This window comes from Manihot esculenta, chromosome 4 (genome assembly GCF_001659605.2).
Source record: "Manihot esculenta cultivar AM560-2 chromosome 4, M.esculenta_v8, whole genome shotgun sequence".
Classification (NCBI taxonomy): Eukaryota; Viridiplantae; Streptophyta; class Magnoliopsida; order Malpighiales; family Euphorbiaceae; genus Manihot; species Manihot esculenta.
Genome location: NC_035164.2, coordinates 26,584,630 through 26,611,273, shown reverse-complemented (window position 1 = coordinate 26,611,273; position 26,644 = coordinate 26,584,630). Strand labels below are relative to the sequence as shown.

General features: G+C 30.9%; 1 protein-coding gene across 7 annotated transcripts; it reads left to right on the top strand.

The window, feature by feature from the left end:
* Nucleotides 1-11,081: 11,081 nt before the first annotated feature.
* Nucleotides 11,082-20,746, top strand: LOC110613529 (alanine--tRNA ligase, chloroplastic/mitochondrial). 7 transcript variants are annotated; one of them, XM_021754704.2, is made up of 13 exons: nucleotides 11,082-11,341; nucleotides 11,668-11,775; nucleotides 11,883-12,085; nucleotides 13,040-13,218; nucleotides 13,324-13,402; nucleotides 13,804-13,938; nucleotides 14,071-14,220; nucleotides 14,332-14,442; nucleotides 14,530-15,444; nucleotides 15,757-16,029; nucleotides 18,029-18,238; nucleotides 19,392-19,549; nucleotides 20,089-20,746. In XM_021754704.2, the coding sequence occupies exons 1-13, from the start codon at nucleotides 11,200-11,202 to the stop codon at nucleotides 20,423-20,425; spliced, it is 3,000 nt and encodes a 999-aa protein (XP_021610396.1). In that variant the 5' UTR covers nucleotides 11,082-11,199; the 3' UTR covers nucleotides 20,426-20,746. The 7 variants fall into 7 exon arrangements, with proteins under 7 accessions (XP_021610396.1, XP_021610395.1, XP_043811966.1 ...); XM_021754703.2 differs by having other exon boundaries at nucleotides 11,083-11,341; nucleotides 11,877-12,085; XM_043956031.1 differs by having other exon boundaries at nucleotides 11,258-11,384.
* The last annotated feature ends 5,898 nt before the right edge of the window (nucleotides 20,747-26,644 follow it).

The following is a 26,644-nucleotide window of genomic DNA, read 5'->3' as shown; positions in this document are numbered from 1 at the left end:
CATTGAAGTGACATCGAACACCCTCTTTCAAGAGTTCTCTTCCCCATAAGATACTTTGCCATGCGCATGGAAGCCTTGAGCCTTGTTAAGCCTAAAAAATGGAAGTGAAAGGGAAAATAATTCTCTTTGAGTACTCAAGCTGCTAGAGAAGTAGGCTTAGAAATGATTCGCCATCCTTGCTTGGCTAGGAGGGCCATATTGAAAAGTTCAAGACCTCGAAAACCCAAGAGCAATTTTTCAAATCATGCAAAAACAGAAAAATAATTTAAAAAACATGCAGAATTCGAAAATATTTTCGAATTCTGTGTGTCAACGCAGCTGGTTCGGCAGTCATACTGTCGAACACGCTTGTTCGATACCATGAGTATCGAACAAAGTCGAGTTCGACATCATGAGTGTCGAACAAAGTCGAGTTCGACACCATGGGTCTGGAGAGCTTGTTCGGCACTTACACTGCTCCCGTGGCTGCCAGATTGCCAATAAATTGTTCGCCACTTAAAGTGGCGAACACTTGTGGCTTGTTCAACATCGTGGGTGTTCGACACCCACGGAAAACGAAGCTTCGTCAGGAATTTGACCAAAGGAAAGTGTCCGCCACTCACTTTTATGCATGCATGCATGGTATCACAGTACCGTACCACATGCATGTACCCATGCACAGGCATGCATGTGATGCCACAGAAATTTGTTCCGCAGCGAATTCAGGCCTTATAAATGAAAATAAAATATATAAAATAAATATATATTTAAAAAATTTATAAAAATTAATAAAAATATTATACTAAATTAAAATTTATTTATTGATATTAATTAAAATATATTAATATTAAATTTATTTTTTATATTTAAAATTATATATTTTTTTAACCATCAATCAATTAATAACCCATTTCTAATTATATTATAAAATCAATTTTTAATAATATTTAATAATAATATTATTATAATATTTAAATTTAAATTGTTTAATTTATTATCTAGTAAATTTATATATTTTAAAATTAAAATATTTTCTAAATTTGAATAGTCTATGAAAAACTTATTTATTATTAAAATATTATATATTTTTTTTATTTTTAAAAAATTAAAATTTATTATACCGTTAAAAATAAAATTTAATATTTTTAAAATAAATATAAATTAAGAAATAATAAAATTTAATAGTTATTTAAAAATATAATATTTTAATTTTTAAAAATATTTAATACATTTTATTTTTTTATTTTAAAATTATTTTAATAAAGTAGTTGTAATTTTTTATTTTAAAATTATTTTAATAAAGAAAGCTCTTCGGCACTAGAAGTGCCGAAGAGCTAAAGCCTGCACATGCATGTGCCCCTGCATGCACGCCCCTACGGCCCTGCATGCACGCAGGAGCATGCATGTAGGGCATGCACACCCCGTGACCCTATTTCGACAGTGTTAGTGTCGAACTAGAGTCCGTCTCCGCCTATACATTATCCCACCAATCACCTCTCAATCACCAATTACACCTACCAATATAAATTACTTCATTCATTACTTTATAAATTACGTTCTATAAATTATTTCTTTCCCTCTACAAATTTCATAAAAATATTATTTTCTCTTATCGATTCGAATACAAAAGAAAAAACGTAGGTAAATTTTAAATATTTTATATTCTAAATTTTTATTTTCTTTATGTATATATTAAATGGTGGTAAAATTATTTATTATTCTTTTTTTTTCAGAGAAATGGCAGTTCCTGCATATGCTAATATTCATTGGGATGATAATGTTATAAATAGTTGTAATGGTTACGATTATGATGGAGGTTTTTCAAAGATTATTCCATTGGGTAAACAGATTAGTTTTAATCAATTGGTCGGTAAAATTGCTCGTGCAATTGGATTATCCGAGAATAATGAATTTATAGAGACGATTAGTTTTAGAAAGCCTACAATTGTGGATGGATCCTTAAAATTTGAATGTATGGAGATATGGGGTGAAGATGATGTATCTAGTATGTTTAATTACTTGTATCAAATTGGTGGTATACCTGGTATAGAAATGTATGTTAAGATACTTCGTTGTGTTGATACTACAAATGAGAATGCTGATATTGGACCATCTGGAACTGCTGTTGAATCAAATGATGAACCATGTGAAGAGCAAAATATAGTTGATGATTATGGTTTATCTGATAGTCTTGCAGGGCCGTCAATTAATTTATCTGATACAGTAGAGAATGAGAACGAGGACGAGGACGATGACAAGGATGAGGATGAGGACGACGATGATTCATGGATGTCTACTGAGGATGATGATGATGATAATGGACAGGAGGATATTGGGAGTGAGTCTCGATATTACAACACACAATTTCCTAATTCTATTGTGCCTGTTGTTCATCCTCCCCCATATCCAGAAATAGAATTTGATTTGCTGAGGGTGGATCCTTATGATAAGCCAAAAGGTAGTTACTTTTGGGATCCTTCTAAAGAGTTTTCAGTTGGGATGATATTTTCTTCGAGAGATGCAGTGGCTGCGGCTGCAAAAGAATATCATCTAAGACATCACCATCAATTTTGTTATCATGAAACAAGGGAGAAGACGTATTCTATAAAGTGTAAAGACAAAGACAGTGGATGTGCATGGAGGCTTCGAGCATCCAAGAAAGAAGGGGAGGACGTATGGAAATTACGAGATACAATGAACCGCACACGTGTACAAATCCTCAGGTAACAAAAAACCATAGCCAATTGGATGAGAATTTCATTTGTTCATTCATATTTGCATTAATTGAACAGCAGCCCGATATAAAAATTGCTGCCCTACAAGTTGAAGTGCGGGATAAATTTGGGTACGAGCCGTCTTATCAGAAAACATGGAAAGCTAAACAGAAGGCAATTGCACGGCTTTATGGGGGTTGGAATGAATCATACAATCGTTTGCGTAGATTCGTGACTGCTCTTCATTATTTTAACCCATAAACAGTATACATGATCGAAGATAATCCACATTAGATAAATGAGCGATTAAATCCGATGTGTCGTATGTTTGACCGTATGTTCTGGGCTTTTAAGCAATCAATTGAGGGATTTAAACATTGCCGACCTGTTATCTTAATCGATGGGACATTCTTGTACGGAAAATACACCGGGTGTATACTGTGTGCAACTGCACTTGATGGAAATAATTAACTATTTCCATTAGCTTTTGCCATTGTAGATAAGGAGGACGGGGACAATTGGTCATGGTTTATGGATTGCTTAAGGATCTTTGTGACCAACCGAGAAGATTTGTGTGTAATTTCAGATCGACATGCTGGAATTTTGAAGGCGATGCAGAAAGATTGGTGGCAACCTCCATCTGGTCATCATTGTTACTGCATCAGACATGTTCTGAGTAATTACAGTAAGACATTCAAAAATGCAGCAATAAAGGAAGCGTTGCGCAAGGCAGGTATGTGTCATGTTTTAATACGAAGTTTACTTAATATTTTAAATTTAATGTCACTTTTGACTAGTGGTAATTTAACTTTTATAAACTTGTCATTTATATCAGCAAATGAAAATAAGAAAAGAAAATTTTATGATGCAATGAACAATATTCGGGAGGTGCACCCAGAATCCTACGATTGGGCAATTAAGATAAATTTAGAGAAATGGACGAGATCGCACGATGGTGGACAGAGGTATGGTGTGATGACAACGAACATGGCAGAATCGCTAAACGGCATGATGAAAGGATTCCGGGCGTTGCCAATAATGGCAATGGTTGAAAAAATATTTTTCCAGTGTGTCCATTATTTTGATACACGGAGGACAACGTTTTTGGATCAACAAAGCAGAGACTATGTTTTCAGTCAGTATTGTAGTGACACACTGCGTGCTAATGCAATTAAAGCAAATGGATATAGAGTCCAGCGGTTTAATAGTCAGACAATGGTTTGCGAAATAATTACTGCAAACGGGAAGCATAAGCAAGTGGTCAAACTCATGGATCAAACATGCACTTGTGGCAAATTTCAGGAGATAAGAATACCATGTTCTCATGCTATTGCTGCATGCATGTCATATTCAATTGACTACGAACAATTTGTGTCTGATTATTATAAATTGGATCGTACAATCCAATGTTACGCCTGCACGTTCCATCCTCTTGGACATCCTGACTATTGGCCTGCAACAGATGGACTTCCTCTCGTGCCTGACATTTCTAGAACAAGGAAGAAGGGACGGTCGAGGTCCTCTAGAGTACGTAATGAGATGGACTGGAGGTCAAACAAAATAAAAGAAACGTCCAGAGTCCATTGTTGAATTTGTGGCAGGATGGGGCACAATAAGAAAACTTGTATGGATGGGTCATCAAGTACATAAATATTGTAAAAAATTCAGTTAATTATTATGTTATAAAAAAATTTTAATTATATTATAAATTATTTGATATAATTTTAAAATCGGTTGTTGTGAGGAATTTTGCTGTTGATGTGAAAGTTCACAGTAGAACAGCCGAATACGACGGGATCATGACTCATGATCGTGGATAACTTAAGTTTTACTTATCATAAAATTTTATTAGTTAATTAAACTATTTAAAACAAATAGAATTTTATTTATTTTATTATTTAATTTTAATTTTTAAAAGTAAAATATATTTGAAATATTTATATATAAATGTATTAATAATATTTTTTAAAAATAAAAAATAAATATTTTTGATAAAATAATTTAGATTTATATTAACTTAATTTTACGAAAATTTGAAAAGTCAAACAATATAAAATATGTTTTCGTAAATAAATAGAGATTAAAATATCTTTAATATTTTTATTAATTAATTATTTTATTATAATAAATAATTTAATTTTTATATTTAAATTGTAATTAAAAAATAAAATATATTAATAAATATATTTATAAAAGTCTTAATAAAATTTTATGAAAAATTACATTTATGTTTATAAAAAAAATTATTTTTTAAGAAATATTTTAATTTATTCCTTGATTTAAAAATTCTTTTTATTAAGCATTTTAAAGAAAAAAAATATTTGAAATAATATAAATGGAGATTGAATAATAAATTCAATATTCTGTATTATGCAGGTTTCTGTGCTCCCCTAGCTTGTAGTTCAAAATTTTATTTTTTTAGTTGATGTGTACAAATATTTGTTCTTTAATGAAAATGTAAAATTTCAATAATTATGCCTTCAATACTAAAATCAATTAAATAATCATACCATAAATTAACAAAAATTATAAAATCAACCCAATATGAAATCAAAGCGCCACTTGGATCAACACATGTTAATTACAAATTCGCACCAATTATTACAAATTCACACAATAATTACATCAATTTTTTATACGAGAAACCACACACATATATTTGCTCTTATGAACCATAAAATTACAATGCTATATCGACAACTTCAGTCTTTTCGTAACTCATTCTATCATCTGTAGTCATTTACAACTTCAAAAAGTTATTATCTGATGAGTAATCACCAAGAACCTATCGAGGAAAAACAAATCAACGAGTCAACGACTATTAAAATCAAAAGTGCCTCAATAATGCTGACCTGTTGAAATGTAAAACATTGTCACTTATACCAAAAATCTGGTAGAGTTTCCCCTGAAATATGGGTTTAATTTCACCTGTTAATAGAAACATCACACTTCTATAAACTTCAACCTTAACCACTACACTTCTTTTTACATCTACCCAATTTTAACTCATAGCAAAATCTTGATAAAGCATAATTAAATCAAGATAATTAATTTAACGTACCAAAGTGATATGTGTAATTAATTCAGAAGCAGCTTTATCTTTTCTCCGACAAGAATGTATCATGTATAATTAACACATGAATTGATCAACATGAAAGTGAATCATAATACGCAATCAATATCATAGAATATAATGAACTAACTATCCAACAAAAAAAATAAAGGAGTTGAACAACAACCGCAAACAAGGTCATGATAGTGAAACTAAGAAATTAAACTCACCCAATTAACACGTGGAATAAACTAGTAGCAGCATCCTCCAGTGCTAGCCATAGGGGTGATGTTTAATTTACACATGCAATGACAAAAATGAAAATGAATCATAAATATGATCAAAAAATTTAAATTTAAACACTTCATACATACATGTTCAACTCGAAGTCAGCCATGATCACCAGTCACACACCCTCGATGTCTCCTCTCATGTGGAGCCCGTAATCGACCTTGCCATGGACCCGGTGCGAGGAACTGCTGATATTAAATTTTATTAAATATTAAAAAATAATTTCAATTATAATTACATTTCAATTATAATTACATTTAAAAATATTAAATTTTATTAAATATTAAAAAATAATTTCAAAAAAATTATACAAAATATATAATTAACACAAATCAATTTATATATTATCATAATAAATATATTAATAAAATTATTAATAATAAATTTATAAATTATTATAATATTTAAACTTAAATTATTATATTTTTTAAAAAATAAAAATTTATTAAATAAAATTTTACAAGTTTCTCCACACATTCCTTTACAAAAATAAAAGGGTATTACTATTTTTTTTTACTTTATTTTAATTTTAATTAATATTTTACAGATAATATTAATTAGTTAATTTTTAAATATTTTACAAATTTTTTACAGATATCATTTCAATTATAATTACATTTAAAAATATTAAATTTTATTAAATATTAAAAAATAATTTCAAAAAAATTATACAAAATATATAATTAACACAAATCAATTTATATATTATCATAATAAATATATTAATAAAATTATTAATAATAAATTTATAAATTATTATAATATTTAAACTTAAATTATTATATTTTTTCAAAAATAAAAATTTATTAAATAAAATTTTACAAGTTTCTCCACACATTCCTTTACAAAAATAAAAGGGTATTACTATTTTTTTTACTTTATTTTAATTTTAATTAATATTTTACAGATAATATTAATTATTTAATTTTTAAATATTTTACAAATTTTTTAATAAAATTTTTAAAATTAAAAAATTTATATACAAAATTATATTAATAATTTTATTTAATCTAAAAAATATAAATATATTTAAATTTGAAGAAAAGTTTAACGAAATACTTGATATTCTTCGCGGGACGAGTGCAGAGTAAAGACAGTGTAGGCGAATTTGCAGAGAGGAAGAAGAAAAGAGAAAGAAAATGGTGGAGAGAAATGCAGAGGAAGAAGAGAAAATGAGAAGAAGGAAGAAGGTGCGGAAAAGGAGAGAAAGAATTAAATTGCTCAGGCAACAATTAAATGGTTCACGGACCTGTACAGGTCCGCGTGGCTCTGCATGCATGCAGAGCCGAACACTTTTCCTCAGTCAAGCCTCGTCAGGGATTCCTGACGAGGTGTACTTTTCTGTGCATGTTTGCCACCTTTTCTGTGCATGTTCGCCACCCAAGGTGGCGAACATGCCACGCACCAGAATTGTTTGCTCCGCCAAGCTGGCGGCCACGGGAGCAGTGCATAGCGGCCACGGGAGTAGATTGCACTGCTCCAGTGGCACGGACGAGCTTGACACCCATGGTATCGAATAACCGTGTTCGACACCCATAGTATCGAACAACCGTGTTCGACACCCATGGTATCGAACAACCGTGTTCGACAGTATGACTGCCGACAGTATGACTGCCGAACACAGTCCGTTGACACACAGGATCCGAAAATATTTTCGGATCCTGCATGTTTTTGAAAAAAGAAATCTAGTACATTTTCCTTTCATGATCCATCTATCCCCACTAAAAGTTTGCAATTATACTATTAATAGAGTGACATAGGGTGGAAGGTAGTGGAAAGCAGAACATGGCATATACAAGTATAGTTGAAGCAACCGCCTTGATTATAACCTCTTTTCCTCATTGAGAGAGCAATTTCTCCTTCCAACTAGCCACCTTATTCTGAATTTTGGCTTTTATGGATTTGAAAGTGTTGGTCTTATCTCTAGTAATTATAGTTTCCAGCCCTATAAACATATCTAGACCACCTATGTTAGACACATGAAGCAATATCGAAATTTGCTCTCTTAATATCTTTGGGGTATTCGGGCTAAAGAGCCCTTCTGCACAGAATAAGAAAAGAAATGGAGATAAAGGGTCTTCTTGCCTCAAGTCCCGAGTAGGAGGCCACGTGTATATATATATGTGACTTTCATATGTAAATTTTTTATTTTTATTTTTATTAAATTTTGAATTATTATATTTTTTAGGAAAAAAAAACTAAATGAAATGAAAAGTACGTAGAAAATCTAAAAGAAGAATATTTAAAATTATTAAAAACTTTAGTTGAAATATCTGCGCTGCCGTACAAATCCAAGCTTTCTTCTTTTTTTTTCTTTAATATTTTATTGGAAAAAAATGATGGATCAATTTGATTCATATTAAATTGGGTAATTTATATAGACAATACATCAATTTAGGGGTCTATAATAGTAAGATGCACAAATTTTATTTTTACATTTTAAAATTCCATAAATTTTTTATTTAAATAAAATAAAACTCCCTATTACCTTCTATGTGGCATATATCAACTAAAAAAATAATATATTTTTTTTATCAGTACATACAATGTAGAGAGCCCACTTCCGTAAGTTATTCAACTAAGCCGTAATAATCAAATAGACAACAGTAAGCTGAAGTAGAATTTACCAATTTTCTTTAACGTCCTCTCATCCTTATATCATTTTTCTATTGCTCTTCAAATTCAACTATAAGTTTCCTCGATACTCTTTGTTAACTAAATCCTCTTGATTGGGATTAAAGTTTACTTGTTGTTGCAATACTCTTCAATTAAAACTTTTTTTTTTTTTATTCAAAAGAATTTATAGATAAATCAAATGAGTTACGATTTCACATACACTTTAAAAATGGCAACAATAGAGATGGTGTTCCTCAAAAATAAAAATTAATTGAAAACATAAATAAGATAAAGAAAAGTTAAGAATATAACCTCACAATTTTGAATAAATCTCAATTTTGATTACCTTTAACTGAAAGGAGTGTTTAGTCACTGAAAGGAGTGTTTAGTCTCTGAAAAGAGTGTTTAGTTTTTAAGAGTTATAATAAAATTACAAAAAACTAAAGAAAAGAAAAAGAAAAAGGCAACTAGGAGGTAGTCGAATGTGAGAGAGGAGACGAAGAGAAAAAATATGAGATGCCTAGGTTAGCTCTTGGACAGTTTTTATATAGACTTTCCTCAACAAAAAGATAAATATTTACAATTTAAAATAAATTCTACTACTCCTATTTTATTACAATCTTAATATGATTGTATATGTTTCAATTTGAAACTGATCTGAATTCTGTACAGCTAGAAAAATCAGAATTACAGCGGGCAAATTCAAATTTTAGAGTTTGTCGCCTTGAGCTACAGCCTTAGGCAAGACTATAACCCGCAGTAAGAAAATCTTCTAATTTAGCCTTTTTTTGTTTCTCTTCTTAATTTTTGCATGAAAACCTATCTAAAATTAAATTTCAAGTAAAAATCAATTGTTTATATCAAAATCATGAAATTTAATAAGGAAAAAGTGGTGAGTTTTGCAACTCATCAGTAATCATCCACAAAAGTGATAAAATATCTGAATTCAGTCTTAGATCCAACCGGACATGGGTCGTAAATATCTGAATGAACTAATTTGAAAGTAGACTCGGCTCATTTATTAACTCTAGGACTTAAAAAGTTTCGATGATGTTTTGCAAATGACATGACTCACATTCTAGTGAAGATTGAGGGTATAACTTCTTCAAAACTGGTAAAGAAGGATATTCCAACCGACAATGTATTTCGAACGGAGATACGACACTAGAGCAGGCAATAAACAGAGGCACCCATGCATCCAAAATATAAAGACCCCCATATACATGTTCTTCACCAATAATCTGTTTCATCACAAAATCCTGAATGAGACAATGATGAGGAAAAAAGGAAACACAACAATTTAGGTCTTTGATAAGTTTACTTACAGAGATTAAATTAAAGGCAAAATTAAGTAAACTTAACATAAATGATAGGATAATAAAAAGAGTAGGTTTGACAGTATCAGAACCTTCAATATTATAGGTTGACCCATCAATTATAGTAACACAGGAGAAGGTGTTGTGTTTTATGAGATTGAAAGCTGGTAAAAATATGAGGATTACTTGTCATGTGATCCGTTGATCCAAAATCAATAACCCATTTATATGAAGAGAAAATAAAATAAATTTTATCTGTCTCAATCGTTACAGGAGACATTGGAATAATTTTAATAATATGAGTCTTACTGTCAGAAACTATTTCAACTAAAACCTTATACTCCAATACTTTCAAACGAATTAAAGTAAGACAACAGAATTTAACCCAGTGAACAGTAGGCTACCACTAAAGAATACTTCCTAATCAACGTTGGATGGTTGGAGTTCCACTGGAGACATGCCAAAAATGACCGGGCGACCGTCGGGGAAGAAACTGGAAGTCAAACGGACGCCATACGCGCTTTATGCGCCGTCGCGTGAAACTGAAATCGAAACTTGGATCGGCGCGTAAGCACCACTCGCAGAAGCTCCAATCACCGTTTTTTGAGGAACGACAAAAAATAATGCTGCACCTCTTTCTATGCGGGCGATGAGACTAAACGGACACTCAAACTTGGTGACTCAACAACCAATTTCTCAATTAGAAACTTAAAGAGAACACACACCTAAATTTAGCTCAAACACTTATTAATTATTCTATCAATTTTATAAAATATATACTAATTAGCTTTTTATATCAAAAATATTTTAAACTATTTTATGATCCTTAATTATTAAAACTAACAGAATTATTAATTAATATTTTTTAAAATATTAAAAATATTTAATAAATTTTAGAAAATAGAGAAAATTGAAATTTTATCATAACATAATTACTAAATTATCAAAAAGCAGCATATCCAAATCCCCGTATTTGGTTGGCGGGCTAACGAGTACGAGGCCCATGACATGTCCAGTCACAGTTCAAGGCTTGTATTCTCAATATTTGAATTTTGAACCCAACAAAATTTTTTAAAAATAAATTAAAAATGTGACAGGTAAATATTCGGACACCTCAAGAAGACTTATCTTCCCTGCTAGAGAACCAACGTATAAAGCAGCCTATTTCAAAACGATGGTAGAATTCAGTCTCTCGTAGAGAAGGGAGGAAGAATTAGAGAGGGAGAACCCAATGGGCGGCCTGCAAATGCCTCCACACACTCTGCCTAGCATCCATGGCGGGAGAGCGCTCGTTTCATTTATCCCCTCTCCAATCTCTTTTCTCAGACCAAACTTTGCTGTTCAACCAAATTGCTTCTCTGCTCTCCCCAATGGTGAAGTTCCTTTTTTTCTAACTTCGTTAATTTGATCCTAATGGTTAGTTTCTAACTTGAGTAGCGAGATGTGTCGTTGTGTTATTTAGCAGAGAAGGTGTTTATTATTGGGTCTTTATTATAGTCTAGGACTGGGTCTGAGAGCGGAAGAGAAAGCTGGGTAATGGATTGATTTGAACATATATGGAAAATTGGAAGCCGCAAATCTTTGGGTTTGCTAGAATAGGATCAGCACGATGAACTATAATCTGCCTGTTACTAGTTTTCTTTGTTATTCTATTGTCTTTGTTGTGTTAGTCTCTAAGTATGAGTGGGGAATTATGCAGGTTATAATACCAGAACTATGTCTCCTTTTTATCCCAATATCTTTCACACTGGACGCTCTATTTCTCAAGGGGGACGGGGCATGCAGTTCAGTGCAAGAAGTATACGAGGTTGCTGTAATTAACTGTGTGAAAGTTGACATAAACATTTATTAGGTTGTTCTGAAGAATCTGTGTAAGAAGGATGTAGTATTTATCATGTTTCTTTTCAGCGTCAGTACAACCTGTGACAGAGGAACTGATGGAAGATAAGACTCAGGCAAACCCTGTAAGTGGGGATTCCATACGTCGCCGGTTTCTTGATTTCTATGCTTCACGGGGCCATAAGGTTCTCCCAAGTTCTTCTCTTGTGCCGGATGATCCAACAGTTCTTTTGACAATTGCAGGAATGCTTCAGTTCAAGCCTGTATTCCTTGGAAAGGTGCATGGAAATTTTAGGATAAAATGTATGCCTACTCACACACACATGCCCACTTAAATCAAAAGACTACAGACTGAAGGAAATCCTGTCAAAAGCATTTGCAGTGAATAGCATGCTTAATTTGAATCATCTTTGCCGTAATCATGTTCTATCAAGCAGAAAGTTTGTGAAGTCTTTAAAAGTTGGATACCATGTAAGCCTATTATTACTTTTTAACCGATGTAGTACTTGAGGTTATGGTGCATTCATGAACTCATAATGCAGGTGCAGAACTTTCCTGAATTTCTGGTCCTTAAAAATTTGATAACATTGATTATGTTCTTTTGTGCCATGTTAGTGTTAGTTTTGCTGTCTTTGGGAATTGTAGATTTACTGATTAATCTCCTCATAGTCATGGTTTCTAATGACGTAAGATATATGGATGCCAGGAATCTTATTTGCTAAACTGGAATCCTTGAATTTAAGGTTGAGAAATTGAAAAAGACTCTAGGACCTCTGGCTTATCATTTTTCTTGTAATAGGTTTTGCATGCACATTTTCTTTTGTGTGCCTGTGTGTACACCTAATATCGCTTCAAATTCAAGTTAAACTAACAATATAACTTTGAATATTTTAGTTCCACCCACCACACCTCCTACTTTACCTCACCCCAGCCCAAAAAATAAGAAAGAAATATCAATTAGTCTTCAATGTATCTTTCAATAGAAAAGTAGTTCACCCTTCTATCCCTATTAGATTGGATCCATTTTCATGGATGTTATCCCAGCTAATTGTGAGAAAAGTATGCACTTTTCTATGTTGGGTTCTTTTGATCATCTCCACTTTGTTTTCTTTTGTTCTAGTAGGGAAAACTTAAGCCAGCAAGGTGGTTATTGGATTTATATTGCTTTTTTCTTTTCCTGTCCTGTTTTCTCATAAATAATGATTTTTATGGTAGTGATTACTTCTATTTAGGCTCCCAAACAAGTAGCTCGAGCAACAACAGCTCAAAGGTGCATCCGCACAAATGATGTGGAGAATGTTGGACGAACAGCCCGACATCATACATTTTTTGAGATGCTTGGGAACTTCAGTTTCGGAGATTACTTCAAGAAAGAAGCAATTAAATGGGCATGGGAACTTTCAACAAAGGAGTATGCATGAATATAATATTCCTATTGGTCATGGATTCTTTAGTTTGTTGAAATTATTTCAAAATGAAAAGGAAATTTATTTCATTCATTAGTTTGTACCTACAGATTTGGGCTACAAGCTGACAGATTATGGGTCAGCATATATGAAGATGATGATGAAGCTTTTGATATATGGCATAATGAGGTAAGCTAGACAAAGATTCACTAACAGTTACAGATTTAATTTCATTATTTATTTACATCACGTTTAGTTAGATCCTCTAACTTGTGCAGTTCTATCTCTTCTCACTCGTAAACTTCCATTTATATATGCATTAGAAGCTACATATTCTTCCAGGTCCACAATCACAGAATAGTCTAGTTATAATCATTTTATCCTTTCCCCCCCCCAGTCTTGTTTGGAATTCATAGTTGTCCTTTTCTTCAATTATAATATTAGAAGCATCACTATTTTCTGCAGTGTGCACCCAAGTTTTGTTTAATTCTAGTAAGGATACAGCATCTGAAACTTATTCCTTTTTGTACTTATTTTAATTGCACTATAATGCTTTATATAGATAACTTGGTAATAGGATTTTGCATCAGGTGGGTGTTCCCATTGAGCGCATAAAGAGGATGGGAGAAGAAGACAACTTTTGGACCAGTGGAATTACTGGTCCTTGTGGTCCATGCTCAGAGCTCTATTATGATTTTCATCCTGAAAGGGGATATTCGGATGTGGTACGTGTTCTTTTAGCTTGAGCATCCCTTGTTTTCTGATGCTGGGGGATTAGGTCGTGTAAAGTTTTAACTGGAGAATTTCTTATGCAGATATTTTATTAGTCTTTACTTTCTTAACCATCAATTTGACAGGACCTTGGAGATGATACTAGGTTTATAGAGTTCTATAATCTAGTTTTCATGCAGTATAATAAAAGGGATGATGGATCACTTGAACCCTTAAAACAAAAGAATATCGATACTGGCCTTGGCCTGGAGCGTATGGCTCGCATCCTTCAAAAGGTACGTGTTTTCCTCATAAAAAGCAGGTGAGTGAATTCTTTTATTTCATTTGCCTCACTCAACTGCTGCTTCAAAAATTTCATAATTCTGGAAATCATACTCTTACTACAGGTTCCCAACAATTACGAGACTGACTTGATTTATCCCATTATTGAGAAGGCCTCAGAACTGGCAAATGTATCATATGCTCTAGCTGATGATCAGACGAAAAGGAACCTTAAAGTAAGTTATCACTTAAACTACCATCTATTTAACAAAGTTTTTCTTTCATTAAAACTTTTGTGCGCCTAAAGGTTTGTGTTTTTTCAGATCATAGGAGATCACTTGCGTGCAATTGTATATCTCATATCAGATGGAGTACTCCCATCAAATATTGGTAGAGGCTATGTGGTCCGCCGGCTAATTAGAAGAGCTGTTCGTTCTGGCAGGTTGCTTGGTATAAAGGGGGATGGTAAAAGTAATCTAGAAGGAGCATTTTTACCTGCCATTGCAGAGAAAGTAATAGAGATGAGCACTTATATAGATTCAGATGTAAAAACTAGAGCATCCCACATCCTTGAGGAGTTACAAAGGGAAGAACTTCGTTTTGTGCAGACACTGGAGAGAGGAGAAAAGTTGCTGGACCAAATGCTAGCAGATGCATTGTCAAGTGGTCATAAAAATGGAATTGTTCCTTACTTATCTGGAAAAGATGTATTTCTTTTGTACGACACCTATGGATTTCCAGTTGAGATAACAGCAGAAGTTGCTGAAGAACATGGTGTCAAAATAGATACAGATGGTTTTGATATTGAGATGGAAAAACAAAGGCGACAATCTCAGGCTGCACACAATGTTGTTAAACTTGCAGTGGAAAATGGAGATTTTTCTGAAAATGTTTCTGATACTGAATTTCTAGGATATGATATGCTTTCTGCAAGAGCAGTCATTGAAAGTCTATTGGTAAATGGGAAGCCAGTAATTCAGGTGGCTGAAGGAAGTGAAGTAGAAGTTTTGCTGGATAAGACACCATTTTATGCTGAATCTGGTGGTCAAATTGGGGATCACGGTTTTCTATATGTTACTGAAGGTGAAAGCAAGCCTGTAGCTGTTGTGGAAATAAATGATGTTCAAAAATCTCTAGGCAATGTATTTGTTCATAAGGGCATTATCAAAGAGGGAGTTCTAGAGGTTGGCAGAGAAGTAGAAGCTGCAGTGGATCCAAAATTAAGACAGCAAGCTAAGGTGTGGGAACAAAATTGTGAAATGAGAACATTTTAGAGCTTAATATTTAATAGAATTGGCCTATTTTGCATGTACAATTTAAATATTTTGAAAATCGTTGAATAATGAACATTTTCTCAGAAGGAGCAAAATTTTGGGCAGAATCAAAATCCTACCAAATAGTTACGTGTGATTACCATCAAACTGAACTAATTGAATAACTAGAAATTTTGAAAAATAAATCAAAAATAAAGTTTTCTGGTGTAATTTAGTTTATTCATTCAATTTTTCTGTCTTGCTTATCTTCTTATTAAAAGAATGTCTGATCCGCAGGTTCATCATACTGCTACTCATTTATTGCAATCCGCACTTAAGAAAGTTATCGGCCATGAAACATCACAAGCTGGTTCGCTGGTGGCTTTTGATCGTCTTAGGTTTGATTTTAACTTTCATAGACCGCTTCTTGATACTGAGCTGGAGGAAATCGAAAGATTAATCAATGGATGGATTGGGGATGCGACAATCCTTCAAACCAAGGTGATGCCCCTTAATGATGCCAAAAAAGCTGGGGCTATTGCAATGTTTGGAGAAAAGTATGGAGAACAGGTACTAGTTTCTTCTGTATCAGAATATTGAAATGATAAGAGCATTAGTAGCATACTCTGTCCAAATTTCACTAAGATTTTTCCTCTAGAAGTCAAAGAATTTGTTAAAACTATTTCGGTAAATGAGAAAAATTCCCTAGCATTTGTTGATGTAGTAACTTTGAAATTATAATCTGCTTGTGCTTCAATCCCTTAAGGAAACACCCTTGAGTTTCATATATGCTTTATTTTCTTCTCAGAAACAAAAATTCCATTTAAAAACCCTCGGACTAAAGTGTAAGAAAATTTGAAAAGCTTAGGTCCAAAATTCATTTTTTCAAAAATGCAAGTATCCACATGTGTATTTTTGCCGATGTAAAGCAGTTTCTATAATTTAACCCAACTATATTCTCAGGCATGTGTGTCCTTAGGCTTGTTTTATCTTCTAGTTCATCTGTTTGTATCTATAATTAGTCATGTATTTTCAAGTCTGTTGTTCTTATTCATGTGGATCATGCCTATTCTTGAATGGTGATTCCATTTAAACTTTCTAAACACAAGGAGGCAGAGGCAAAGGGAGGGTGGGGAGCCATTTCTTGGAAATTTGAGATTCATCAAAAATGGCATAAAATTATCTATTCAACTGCTGCAAAATGTAAAATACTGGGAATTTGGTTTTACTGAACTTATATTAACTTAGAAAAGGACTTATCCATCCTGTCTTTTGGTTGTTGAAATGCCATTCTCGTTTTCTGATTGATGCCACAATTTGCAACAAGATGGACGCCAGAATATTATTGAAGCAATTTCTTAATTTCTTTTTCTTTGTTGTGGAAATAACCTGTCTATAAAAAATATATTACAAGAAATCTATTGTTTGGTTGTAATATTGAAATTGGCTGAAAATTATTTTCTAGAATTTGGATTATTTCAAAAATGAAATTATTATTCAGTAAATGAGAATATGAAAATGTTTGGACCTGTAAAGATTTTATATTTATCTATTTATAGTTTCATGACAGAGTAAATTATCAAAAAGAGAAGGAAGGTAAAATATGATTGTCCTAGTGAATGGCTGAACACATGATTTCTCAATGCAGCTACAGATGATAGCAAATGACGTTAGACTAGCCCTTTATATGGTTGTGAAAATTTAGAAATTGTCCGTTAATCATTTCTTGTTTGGAAAGCATGAAATCATTTTGCTTGAACATGAGTGATTTCTCCCTTTTAAGAACAATAAACTTTTTTTGGCTGATAAATTTTCATATGCAGATTTTTTTTTTCTGCGTAGGAAAAGGAGCTTGCTTTAATCAGCTTCTCTAAACTATTACACACAGTGAGATTAATATTTTGCCATAAATATACATCCAATCTAAATGAAGAATGTGTTATGGTCCAGGTCACGAATAGCAGCACAGGATGATGATTAGGGAATAAGCTCATCAGAGAGAGCTCTTAACACCTTGTTTGGTTGTTTGTAATTAATCTATTTATTTTATTGAATAAAAATAAATCCTTATACAGTGGAGATCCATACAATCACAGGACTTCTAATTAAAACAGAAGACTAATACAAGTAATTATTTAGATAATAAATTATTAAGATGAGATAATAAAAATCTAATATCAAACTAATTAGATAAGATAATAGAGATAAGAAACTATTAGATAAAATATAATCTATTTGTTATGAATTTGATCTATCCGTTATCCATAACAGAATGTCCCAAGTCTAATAATATGAAATGTTTGAATAACACAGTTCCGACATTAATAAGGGAATTATGATCAAATTATCAACAATTACATCATGTTGCTAAGACAATTAAAAAGAGGTGAAAGCCATGTGAACCACTTGTACATATATAATCACGTATTGATATTTGTGCATTTAAGTGAAAATTCAGTGACAGTTTGGATGTCCTAGAATTTTGATGTTAGAAAGTGTTGATCTACAACAGGGAAAAGAGCACATATTTTTTTCTTTTGTTTTTTCAATATTTTCTGATGTGTTGTAGGTACGAGTTGTAGAGGTTCCAGGTGTATCAATGGAACTTTGTGGTGGAACCCATGTCAGTAATACTGCTGAAATACGTGCCTTCAAAATAATCTCAGAACAGGGAATTGCATCAGGAATCAGGCGTCTAGAAGCCGTGGCTGGTGAAGCTTTCATTGAATACATAAATGTAAGAGATGCACAGGTGAAACGTCTGTGCTCCACTCTCAAGGTATGCTTTCCTTTTAGTTCTCCTATTAAGTCTGAAATTCTTGGCTTATGAATTCTGTTTCAAAAAATAAATATTGTCCAAACGCAACGACATTAGGTCTATATATCAGCAAGTAGCATTCAGGATTGTGTTTTGTGGCTTGTACATAATTGTAACCATGTTGTGTGAGAGCCAGCCTAGCCGAAAGCCAGAGTATGTCCACCTTTACTTTTGACTAGAGGATCATTAGCATGGTTTAATCGCGGTCACGGCCATGTTCGCAACTTGAAAACAGGCCTACTGTAACGTAACGGTAACCGTTGCAAATTTTTCAAAATAATTTGCTAAGTTCATAAATGAAATTTTTCAAAATAATTTGCTAAGTTCATAAATGAATTAATATTGATAAATATAAATCAAAATAATATATATAACTATATAATAGATATAAATATATCAAATATAGACTACATGGTTTAAATTAAACATCATTATAATGAACTAATGAAATGAAATTAAGTAAAATACTATGCAAATCGATTAAAAAACGAAAATCTTATAAATAAAAATTTATTTTTCGACTTTTTTAACCCTAACCCTATACCTTAATCTTTAGTTATAATAACTAACATACATATTAAATTTATAACTTCAGACATTTCCCATTACCCATGCAAATTATGGGAGGCCTTTAAATAATGGGGTAAGGCCTCCTCCCCTCCCAATTCCATTAGATAATGCAATGGCCGTTATTTAAAACCATGATTATTAGTGTTCTCTTGGGTTGGTTGTGTTATTTTGAGGTGTTGGTTGTGACAACTGCTTTTTCTCCAATTTAAGAGTTTCATCTTGATAATCTATTTCATAGTCTTGTGAAGAAAAAATTAATGTTTTTCATAGTGAGATCACTCTGGGCTATGTTTTTGTTACACAATCGGATAGAAATTAATTAGAGTTATGTTGGATCTTTATGTTAAAGATTAAAGTGGCTCGAACTCAGAGAAGATGATGCTACATATGCTTTAATTAACATCTAGAGTAATATGGTTGTTCTTTGATTCACTTGAGTCTCAACTTTGTTGTTCATATGATACATCATTAATAGCAGAAGAGTTGTTTAAGTGTTGCCAAGATCAAAAGAAGTTTATGGTGCTGTTCATACTGCTTTTTGAAGGTGAAAGCTGAGGAGGTGGCATCGAGGGTGGAAAATCTCTTAGAGGAGTTGCGAATTGCAAGAAATGAAGTTTCAGCATTGCGTGCAAAAGCAGCAGTGTACAAGGCATCAATTATTGCAAGCAAGGCATTCGTAGTGGGAACTTCAAAAACAATTAGGTAAGGGTATACGACTTCCTTGAGTACACTTACATGAATGTCCCATATTTTAACATGGCTATACTCGTCATTTCTCCCTTTTTTGGTAATTTTTCGTATCACCACATCTGTTCTCCTTGTGAAGCACTGAATTGAGTTTTCCTAAGTAGTATTTTCTTTTATCTAGCAGTAGTTGTTACTTGTTAGATGTATTAGGCATATATATTGATAGGTTAAAGAGATGTTCTGAGCCATGGAATCCTAGATATTCATCCATTTAGTCATGCACATGATGAGTTCAAGAAACCTGATTGTTGAGGGAATACAGCTTGCATCATCTATATGGCATGTTGTGGTTTGTATACAAGCTTTCTTGTATTGAGCATATGTATATATGTGAAGATAATAGTTGAAGCAGCCTTAGCCTAATGGCGAGTGAGTGCATCTCTCAACTTGGGCAGAGTTCCAAGTTTGAGTTTGCTCCTTTTTAAACCAACCAAAAAAAAAGTTCTAAGTGCATTTGGTTTTTCTTTTGTGATAGTGTAAAGTTTTAATCTCAGGGTTATAGTTGAGTGCATGGACGATGTTGATGCTGATTCACTTAAGAGTGCTGCTGAATATCTGATTGATGTGCTACAAGATCCTGCAGCTGTGGTTTTGGGCTCCAGTCCAGATAAAGGGAAGGTGAGTTTAGTTGCTGCATTCACTCCAGGAGTTGTGGATATGGGTGTTCAGGCAGGAAAATTTATAGGGCCTATAGCAAAGTTGTGTGGTGGAGGAGGTGGTGGCAGACCTAATTTTGCTCAAGCAGGTGGGAGGAAACCTGAAAATTTACCAAGTGCCCTGGAAAAAGCTAAAGCAGATCTTACTTCAATTCTAACTGCAAAGGCAAGTTGAACAGTTCTCTCATTCTCATTGATGCCTGGTGATATTAAGCAAGGCTATCCATTAAAATGATACACCTGGATTAGGCATGCTTCCATTTTTTGTTCATCTGTATAGGTTAGCTTATTGTAATATCAATTCTTTCTTTTAGTGAAATTAAACACTTTGGTCCCTGCTTTTTCAAACATAAACACTTCGACCCTTGAAATTTGAGTCCTTTATGGATCAAAACAGGATAAAACTACTATACTAATTTTATTTTAGACTGTAAATGACCAAAATGTTTGCTGTTGTAACACTCAAGGGGTTGAAAAGGATATTTTGATTGTTAAAGGAGGGACTAAACTCTGCATAAAGTGTACATTGTTGTTAATTGTCACAGCAGAACCTATTTCTCCGGTTAATGCAGTGTCTATGTTACAGCTGGTTATTATATGCCATTTCATATCGAACCAAAATTAATAAAAAATCAAACTAAAATTTTAAATTAATTTGATTTGATCGATTTTTTCGATTTCAACCAAATACTGTTCACTCCTATTAACTGATACGATGTTTAGCTACATTTCTTACAAAAGCTTATGGTATTTCTACATTTATCTTAATCAGTTTCTTAGTTATCTATTGTTATTATTTCAATGGTATTATATTTCAAAGGAATTATGAGGATGAAATATTAATAGTTTTGATAATTCTTATGTTATTTTATGAAAAATATTTTTTCTCATGAAAATGAAAATTAAGTTATTTTTTAAAATAAAAAATTGTTTTCTAAAATTTTAAAATCTTATTAATGTTATTATATAAATTTATTAGTATTTTTTTCATTTTTAACAACACAAATCTGCCACATCTACATCTTGTAGCTTTGCCATATTCAACTCTGCTGGCTAACCGTTTGACAATGCTAATTATTTTTAGTAGCCATAAATATTTTAGTAACAACTACTGAAAGCTATGTGGCCAAACGGGAAAGGGGCGACTCTGCCACTTTGTTATCTTCATTTGGGGGCTCAGCCTCATTTGTATCTTGTGGCTATGTCACATTTGAATTTGGAGATTCTTGAAATATTATGAAATTATATAATAAATTATAATTTTGTATAGTACATATATTATAAATATTTTGCTATAATTTTTTTAATTAGGTTAAAATATTAATTTTCTTCTTACATCAAAATACATAGATAAATTATATTTGAAATTCATTATTTTTTTAAAAAAATAAATGAAACAATAATACATTAATTAATGGATAAGATTCCAAGTACATTTGAAAACTTTCTCCTACTCTTGAAAATGAAGTCATAGTCATAGCACACACAGGCAGCTGGATCCACCAGGTAGATGATATTATGGGTATAGACATAGTGGCGTCCACCAGGACTCCATTTCAAATAATCATATGCTGCACTTTTTTTTTTCTTTCTTTTATATATACCTTCCGTTATTAATTTGATTAATTTAATTTTATATCGTATATATTTATTGAAAATAAAATATTTTCAAAAATTTTTTAAAAATAATTTATAATTAAATTTTTAATTAAAATAAAAGACATATAATTCCATAATTTATTTAATAGAAACAAAATAAAATTAAAAAAATAACTAACTTTTAATTTTAAAAAAATTAAAAATATTTTGAGATTAAAAAAAAATAAAATTTATAGGAGTATTTATAAATTTAATCTGAAGAGCCACGCATCCTCATTTATTTTTTATTTCTTTCGTCTCTAGTGATAAATAACCGTCATTTTATTACAGTGTCATCTGTTTTTTCATATAAATCCATACGTACCGATTTACTTATCTGTTCATCTAGTCAGACAGTCATTTAATTCTCTTTCAGTGCAGATGTTGATAAAGTTATAGTATAACTAACTTTACTCTTCTTCTCCTATTTTCCATCATATCACACGAGCTAAAATTTTATTTGATGGATCCAGACCTTAAATCAATTCGGTCTGTTTTAATCACGGACTTAATCATATATTTTCGAATCAATCTATTTAGTGAATTTTATTGAATTTTAAATGGATTCTTTCCGTATGAATGCCAAATAATTTATAATTAAAATAAAAAAACTTATATAATTCCATAATTTATTTAATAGAAACAAAATAAAATTAAAAAAATAATTAATAACTTTTAATTAAAAAAATGAAAATGTTCTGAGATTTAGAGAAAATAAAATTTATAAGAGTATGTATAAATTTAGTCTGAATAGTCACATATCCTCATTTATTTTTTTTTTCATTTCTAATGACGTATAACTATCATTCTGCTACCGTATCACCTGTATTTTCATATAAATTTGTACGTGTCGACTTACTTATCTGTCTATTTAGTCAGACAGTCATTTAATTCTATTTCGGCACAAATATTAATAAAGCTATAATATAACTGAGTCTACTTTTCTACTTTCCATTATATCACACGAGCTAAATTTTTTTTTAATAAATTCAAACGTTAGATCAATTCGGTCTGTTTTAATCACATACTGAATCACGTATCGGTGAATCAGCTTAATAAATTTTATTAAATTTTAAATATGTTCCTTTAATATGAATGCCAAAAATCCAAAAGTCTCAAATGATAAATAAAAGTGAATCAAAATAATTATACTAAAATAATTTTGTTTGTTTCTGCCTCGTAATAAAATATAAATAAATGGAAAAATTTTATAAGTAATTGAGATATACGTTTATTTAATTTTAAATTAATACATTATCTAAAATTAAAATAAATAGTATTTAAAATACAATAAAATTAATATATAAATATGATATTTTATTTTTTTCAAAAAAATAAAATTGAAAATGAATTTTTGGCAATATTCTTGCTTTGTGAGTGGGAATTGAACAGAGTTTGTTCTTATCTTCTGGCGCATTAACAAGCAATGATTAGCTTCACCAAACATCATCATCTCAACTCAATTGTTCTTTTCTTTTCTTTTTTCCCTTGGGATTTGTAACACGTATGCCCCCACCTTTCCTCTTCAATCACATTCACAATTCAGCTTTGACGTTTCCTTTAATTTTTTTTTTTTAAAAATAAATGTATAGATAATTTAATTATAGGCAATGTTTTTAATATAGTAAATTATTGGTTAATTTTTTAATATATCTCTGTTTAATATGGATAAAAAAAATAAAATTTATTACTTTAAAAAATAATTTCTTAGTGGAGAAATATGAGGAAGGGGTATATTAATAAATCTAATATAGAATTTTTAATTTTTAATTATATAAATCATATTTTCTTAATTATATGAAAAATTATTTTATTTTATGGGATGAAAGAAGTAATCATTTTACAAGTCATTATAAAAAAATATATTTCTATGACATTTTTTATTTATAAAAAATAAAATTTTATTAATAAATAAATTTTATCGATAAATTAATAACGATAAATGAATCACTAATAATAATATTGTTGTTAAATTTTATCGATAAAAAATTTAATACTGATAAAATATTATTAAAAGTATAGTTTATTGCTAATTTTTTTTATTATAATAATATTATTTAAATAAATTTTATACAAAACGAAATAATAAAATTTTATTAGTAATAATTTATCATCGTTAAATTTATCAGCATCTATTTCATCATTAATTATTTATTAATTTATTGATATTTTTTATTTTTTATGAGCCTGAATTTGATGAGATAGCGACGCTATCTTTCATTGATACAATTTTTGAAAAACTTTTAATTTTATCAATGATTCTGAGCGTGGGTAATATATTGATTTAATTAGCGATAAATACTTTATCAGTAACAATTTATATTATTTTTAATAAATACAATATTAACAATAACAATTTAGCATTTGTAAAATATTAATTATTAAAAAAATATTGTAATCAAATATAATTTATTTCGTAGGTAAAATTAGTATAATCTAAAAAAATAAATTATTAAATTTTTTACATATTCAGCCTGTATTAATAAATATTCAATCCATATTAATAAATATTTAATAAAAACTAAATAAATATTCTAAAAAATTAAATGTGTATCAATTTGAAGCATTTGCTCTTCTTCATCTTGAAACGCTTAGTCTGACATTTGGTTTGTTAAATTTGATTTAGGCGCCATGACAACGGATTTAAGCTTCACTTTGCATACTGCATACATATCAACCTTATCTCTTTTTAGACGGGGATAAGTAATATAAACTTATTAAGCTTGGGAAACAAAAATAAATGGTTCATATTTATTTAATCTCCATCGATTATTGATATCCATTAAGTTATACTGCTTGTGAGACTTGATACTAATATTCAAAGGTAAATCAAATCATTCACACTTTAAGAGTATTGTTCTCTTTATTGGTAATATAGGGTACTCTAATTGAATCACCTCAGTCAAAATACCATAGTAGTCATTGAAATTATCGCTATAGGTTGAACCTCGAAGGTAAACTTCATTATTTATCGTGGATCAATTAACAACATGACTGATTTTGTGAAATCTATAAACATTTACAAAATAAATAGAGTATGATTTTACACTTATCAGTAGTCCTTCTTCTGCTAAATCCTTGATAAATTTATTATCTACATTTGAACAATTTACCTAACAAAAAAAAAACAAAAAGTTCTCATGTAAATTTTTGCACATAAGATTAATTGCTCAAATGACATTTACATGTAAACTTTTCTTATACTTGCATAAGTTTTGAACTAATATCTTGATACATTTGTTGCATCTCATTCATAAAGATACTGAATTTAAAGTTTAAAGGGGCAACACTCCGAGACTTAGCCTGGTGGAAAGTGCATCCTGATAGACTTGAGAGGTCTAAGGTTCGACTCCCCCATCCCCCTATTTCAAAAAAAAAAAAGTTTAAAGGGGTAATTCTTAAAAACAAATGAAATTTAATGAAATTTATGTTTTTATTAAAAAAAACAAATGAATATTAATTGAGTTGGCATTTAATTAATTAAATTAAATTTTAATATAACAAACTTACTTAACATATGTATTAATTTTTGGGCAATTTAATAAGACATATATTTAGATAGCCTTATATTTTTCATCAGACAACATTCTCAATTTTGCCTTCCTATAAAAATGGCTTGGATGCTTGAATATAGATATATTTCGTTCATTTTTTACAGAATCTCCACCATTATCAATACGGGGCTCTTGACGTTCTCGTGTGATTACATGAGGTCCAAAATAATATCTATAAAAATTGGATACTTCTTCTACTAAGTATGCATTACATATTGAGCTCTCTTCTTTTGGTTTGATCTTTACATTTTACTTTGTTCTTTACATTTTACTTTAGTTGGCGTAAAAGTCTGAAAAATAATAGCACTACTAAGAAATTAACTTAGTGTATATAAATATATAATGGTCGAATTATTACCTCTCAAAAGAATACATCCATCTGTATTGTACTAGACTCGCAATTTTAGCTTCATATGGCAAATGAATGGGAAGATGTCCCATTGAATAAAAAAAGGCAAGTGAAAATATACACTCTAATTTATAAATTGTGATTGGTATATCTTGTTCCAAATGCTCTATGTCTATGATTTTGACATTTGTAGATATAAAATTTTTGAAAAACAAGCTCAATTCAGTCAATGTTTGCCAGACCATATTCGAAAGAAACTCACGAAATGCTATAGGTAATAATCTCTGTATAAACATATGACAATCATGACTTTTCATCCCGAAAAGTTTATATTTATATATATCAACACACCTACCCATGTTTGACACAACCATGGAAAACTTAAGACTTTTTACCCACTCACATAAAATATATTTCTGTTGTTTATCAAGTGTGTAGCAAACCTTAGGATATTTACCCGTATGCATATTTCTTTCCAATTTTTTTCTACGACATAACAATGTCATATCTTCCCTCGATTTGGCATTATCCTTTGTTTTCCCTTCAATATTCATTATTGTATTAAAAGTATTTTTAAATACATTTTTCTTAATATGCATGAAATCTAAATTATGCCGAAGGAAATTTGAAGACCAATACGGTTTTTCTAAACCCTAAGTTAGATATATGAAGAAATGTGTCTTCACTACTCAAAATAGGAGGTGTCTCAAACATGCATACTTTTCTCTTGAGGAAATTTGTTTGATTTCGTCTGAATGGATGGTCCATAAGAAGAAACTAAGGATAATTGTCAAATCAGCTAACCTTTCCCGTGACTAAGTAAAAATGCATCTGATGATGATTGTCAAACCAA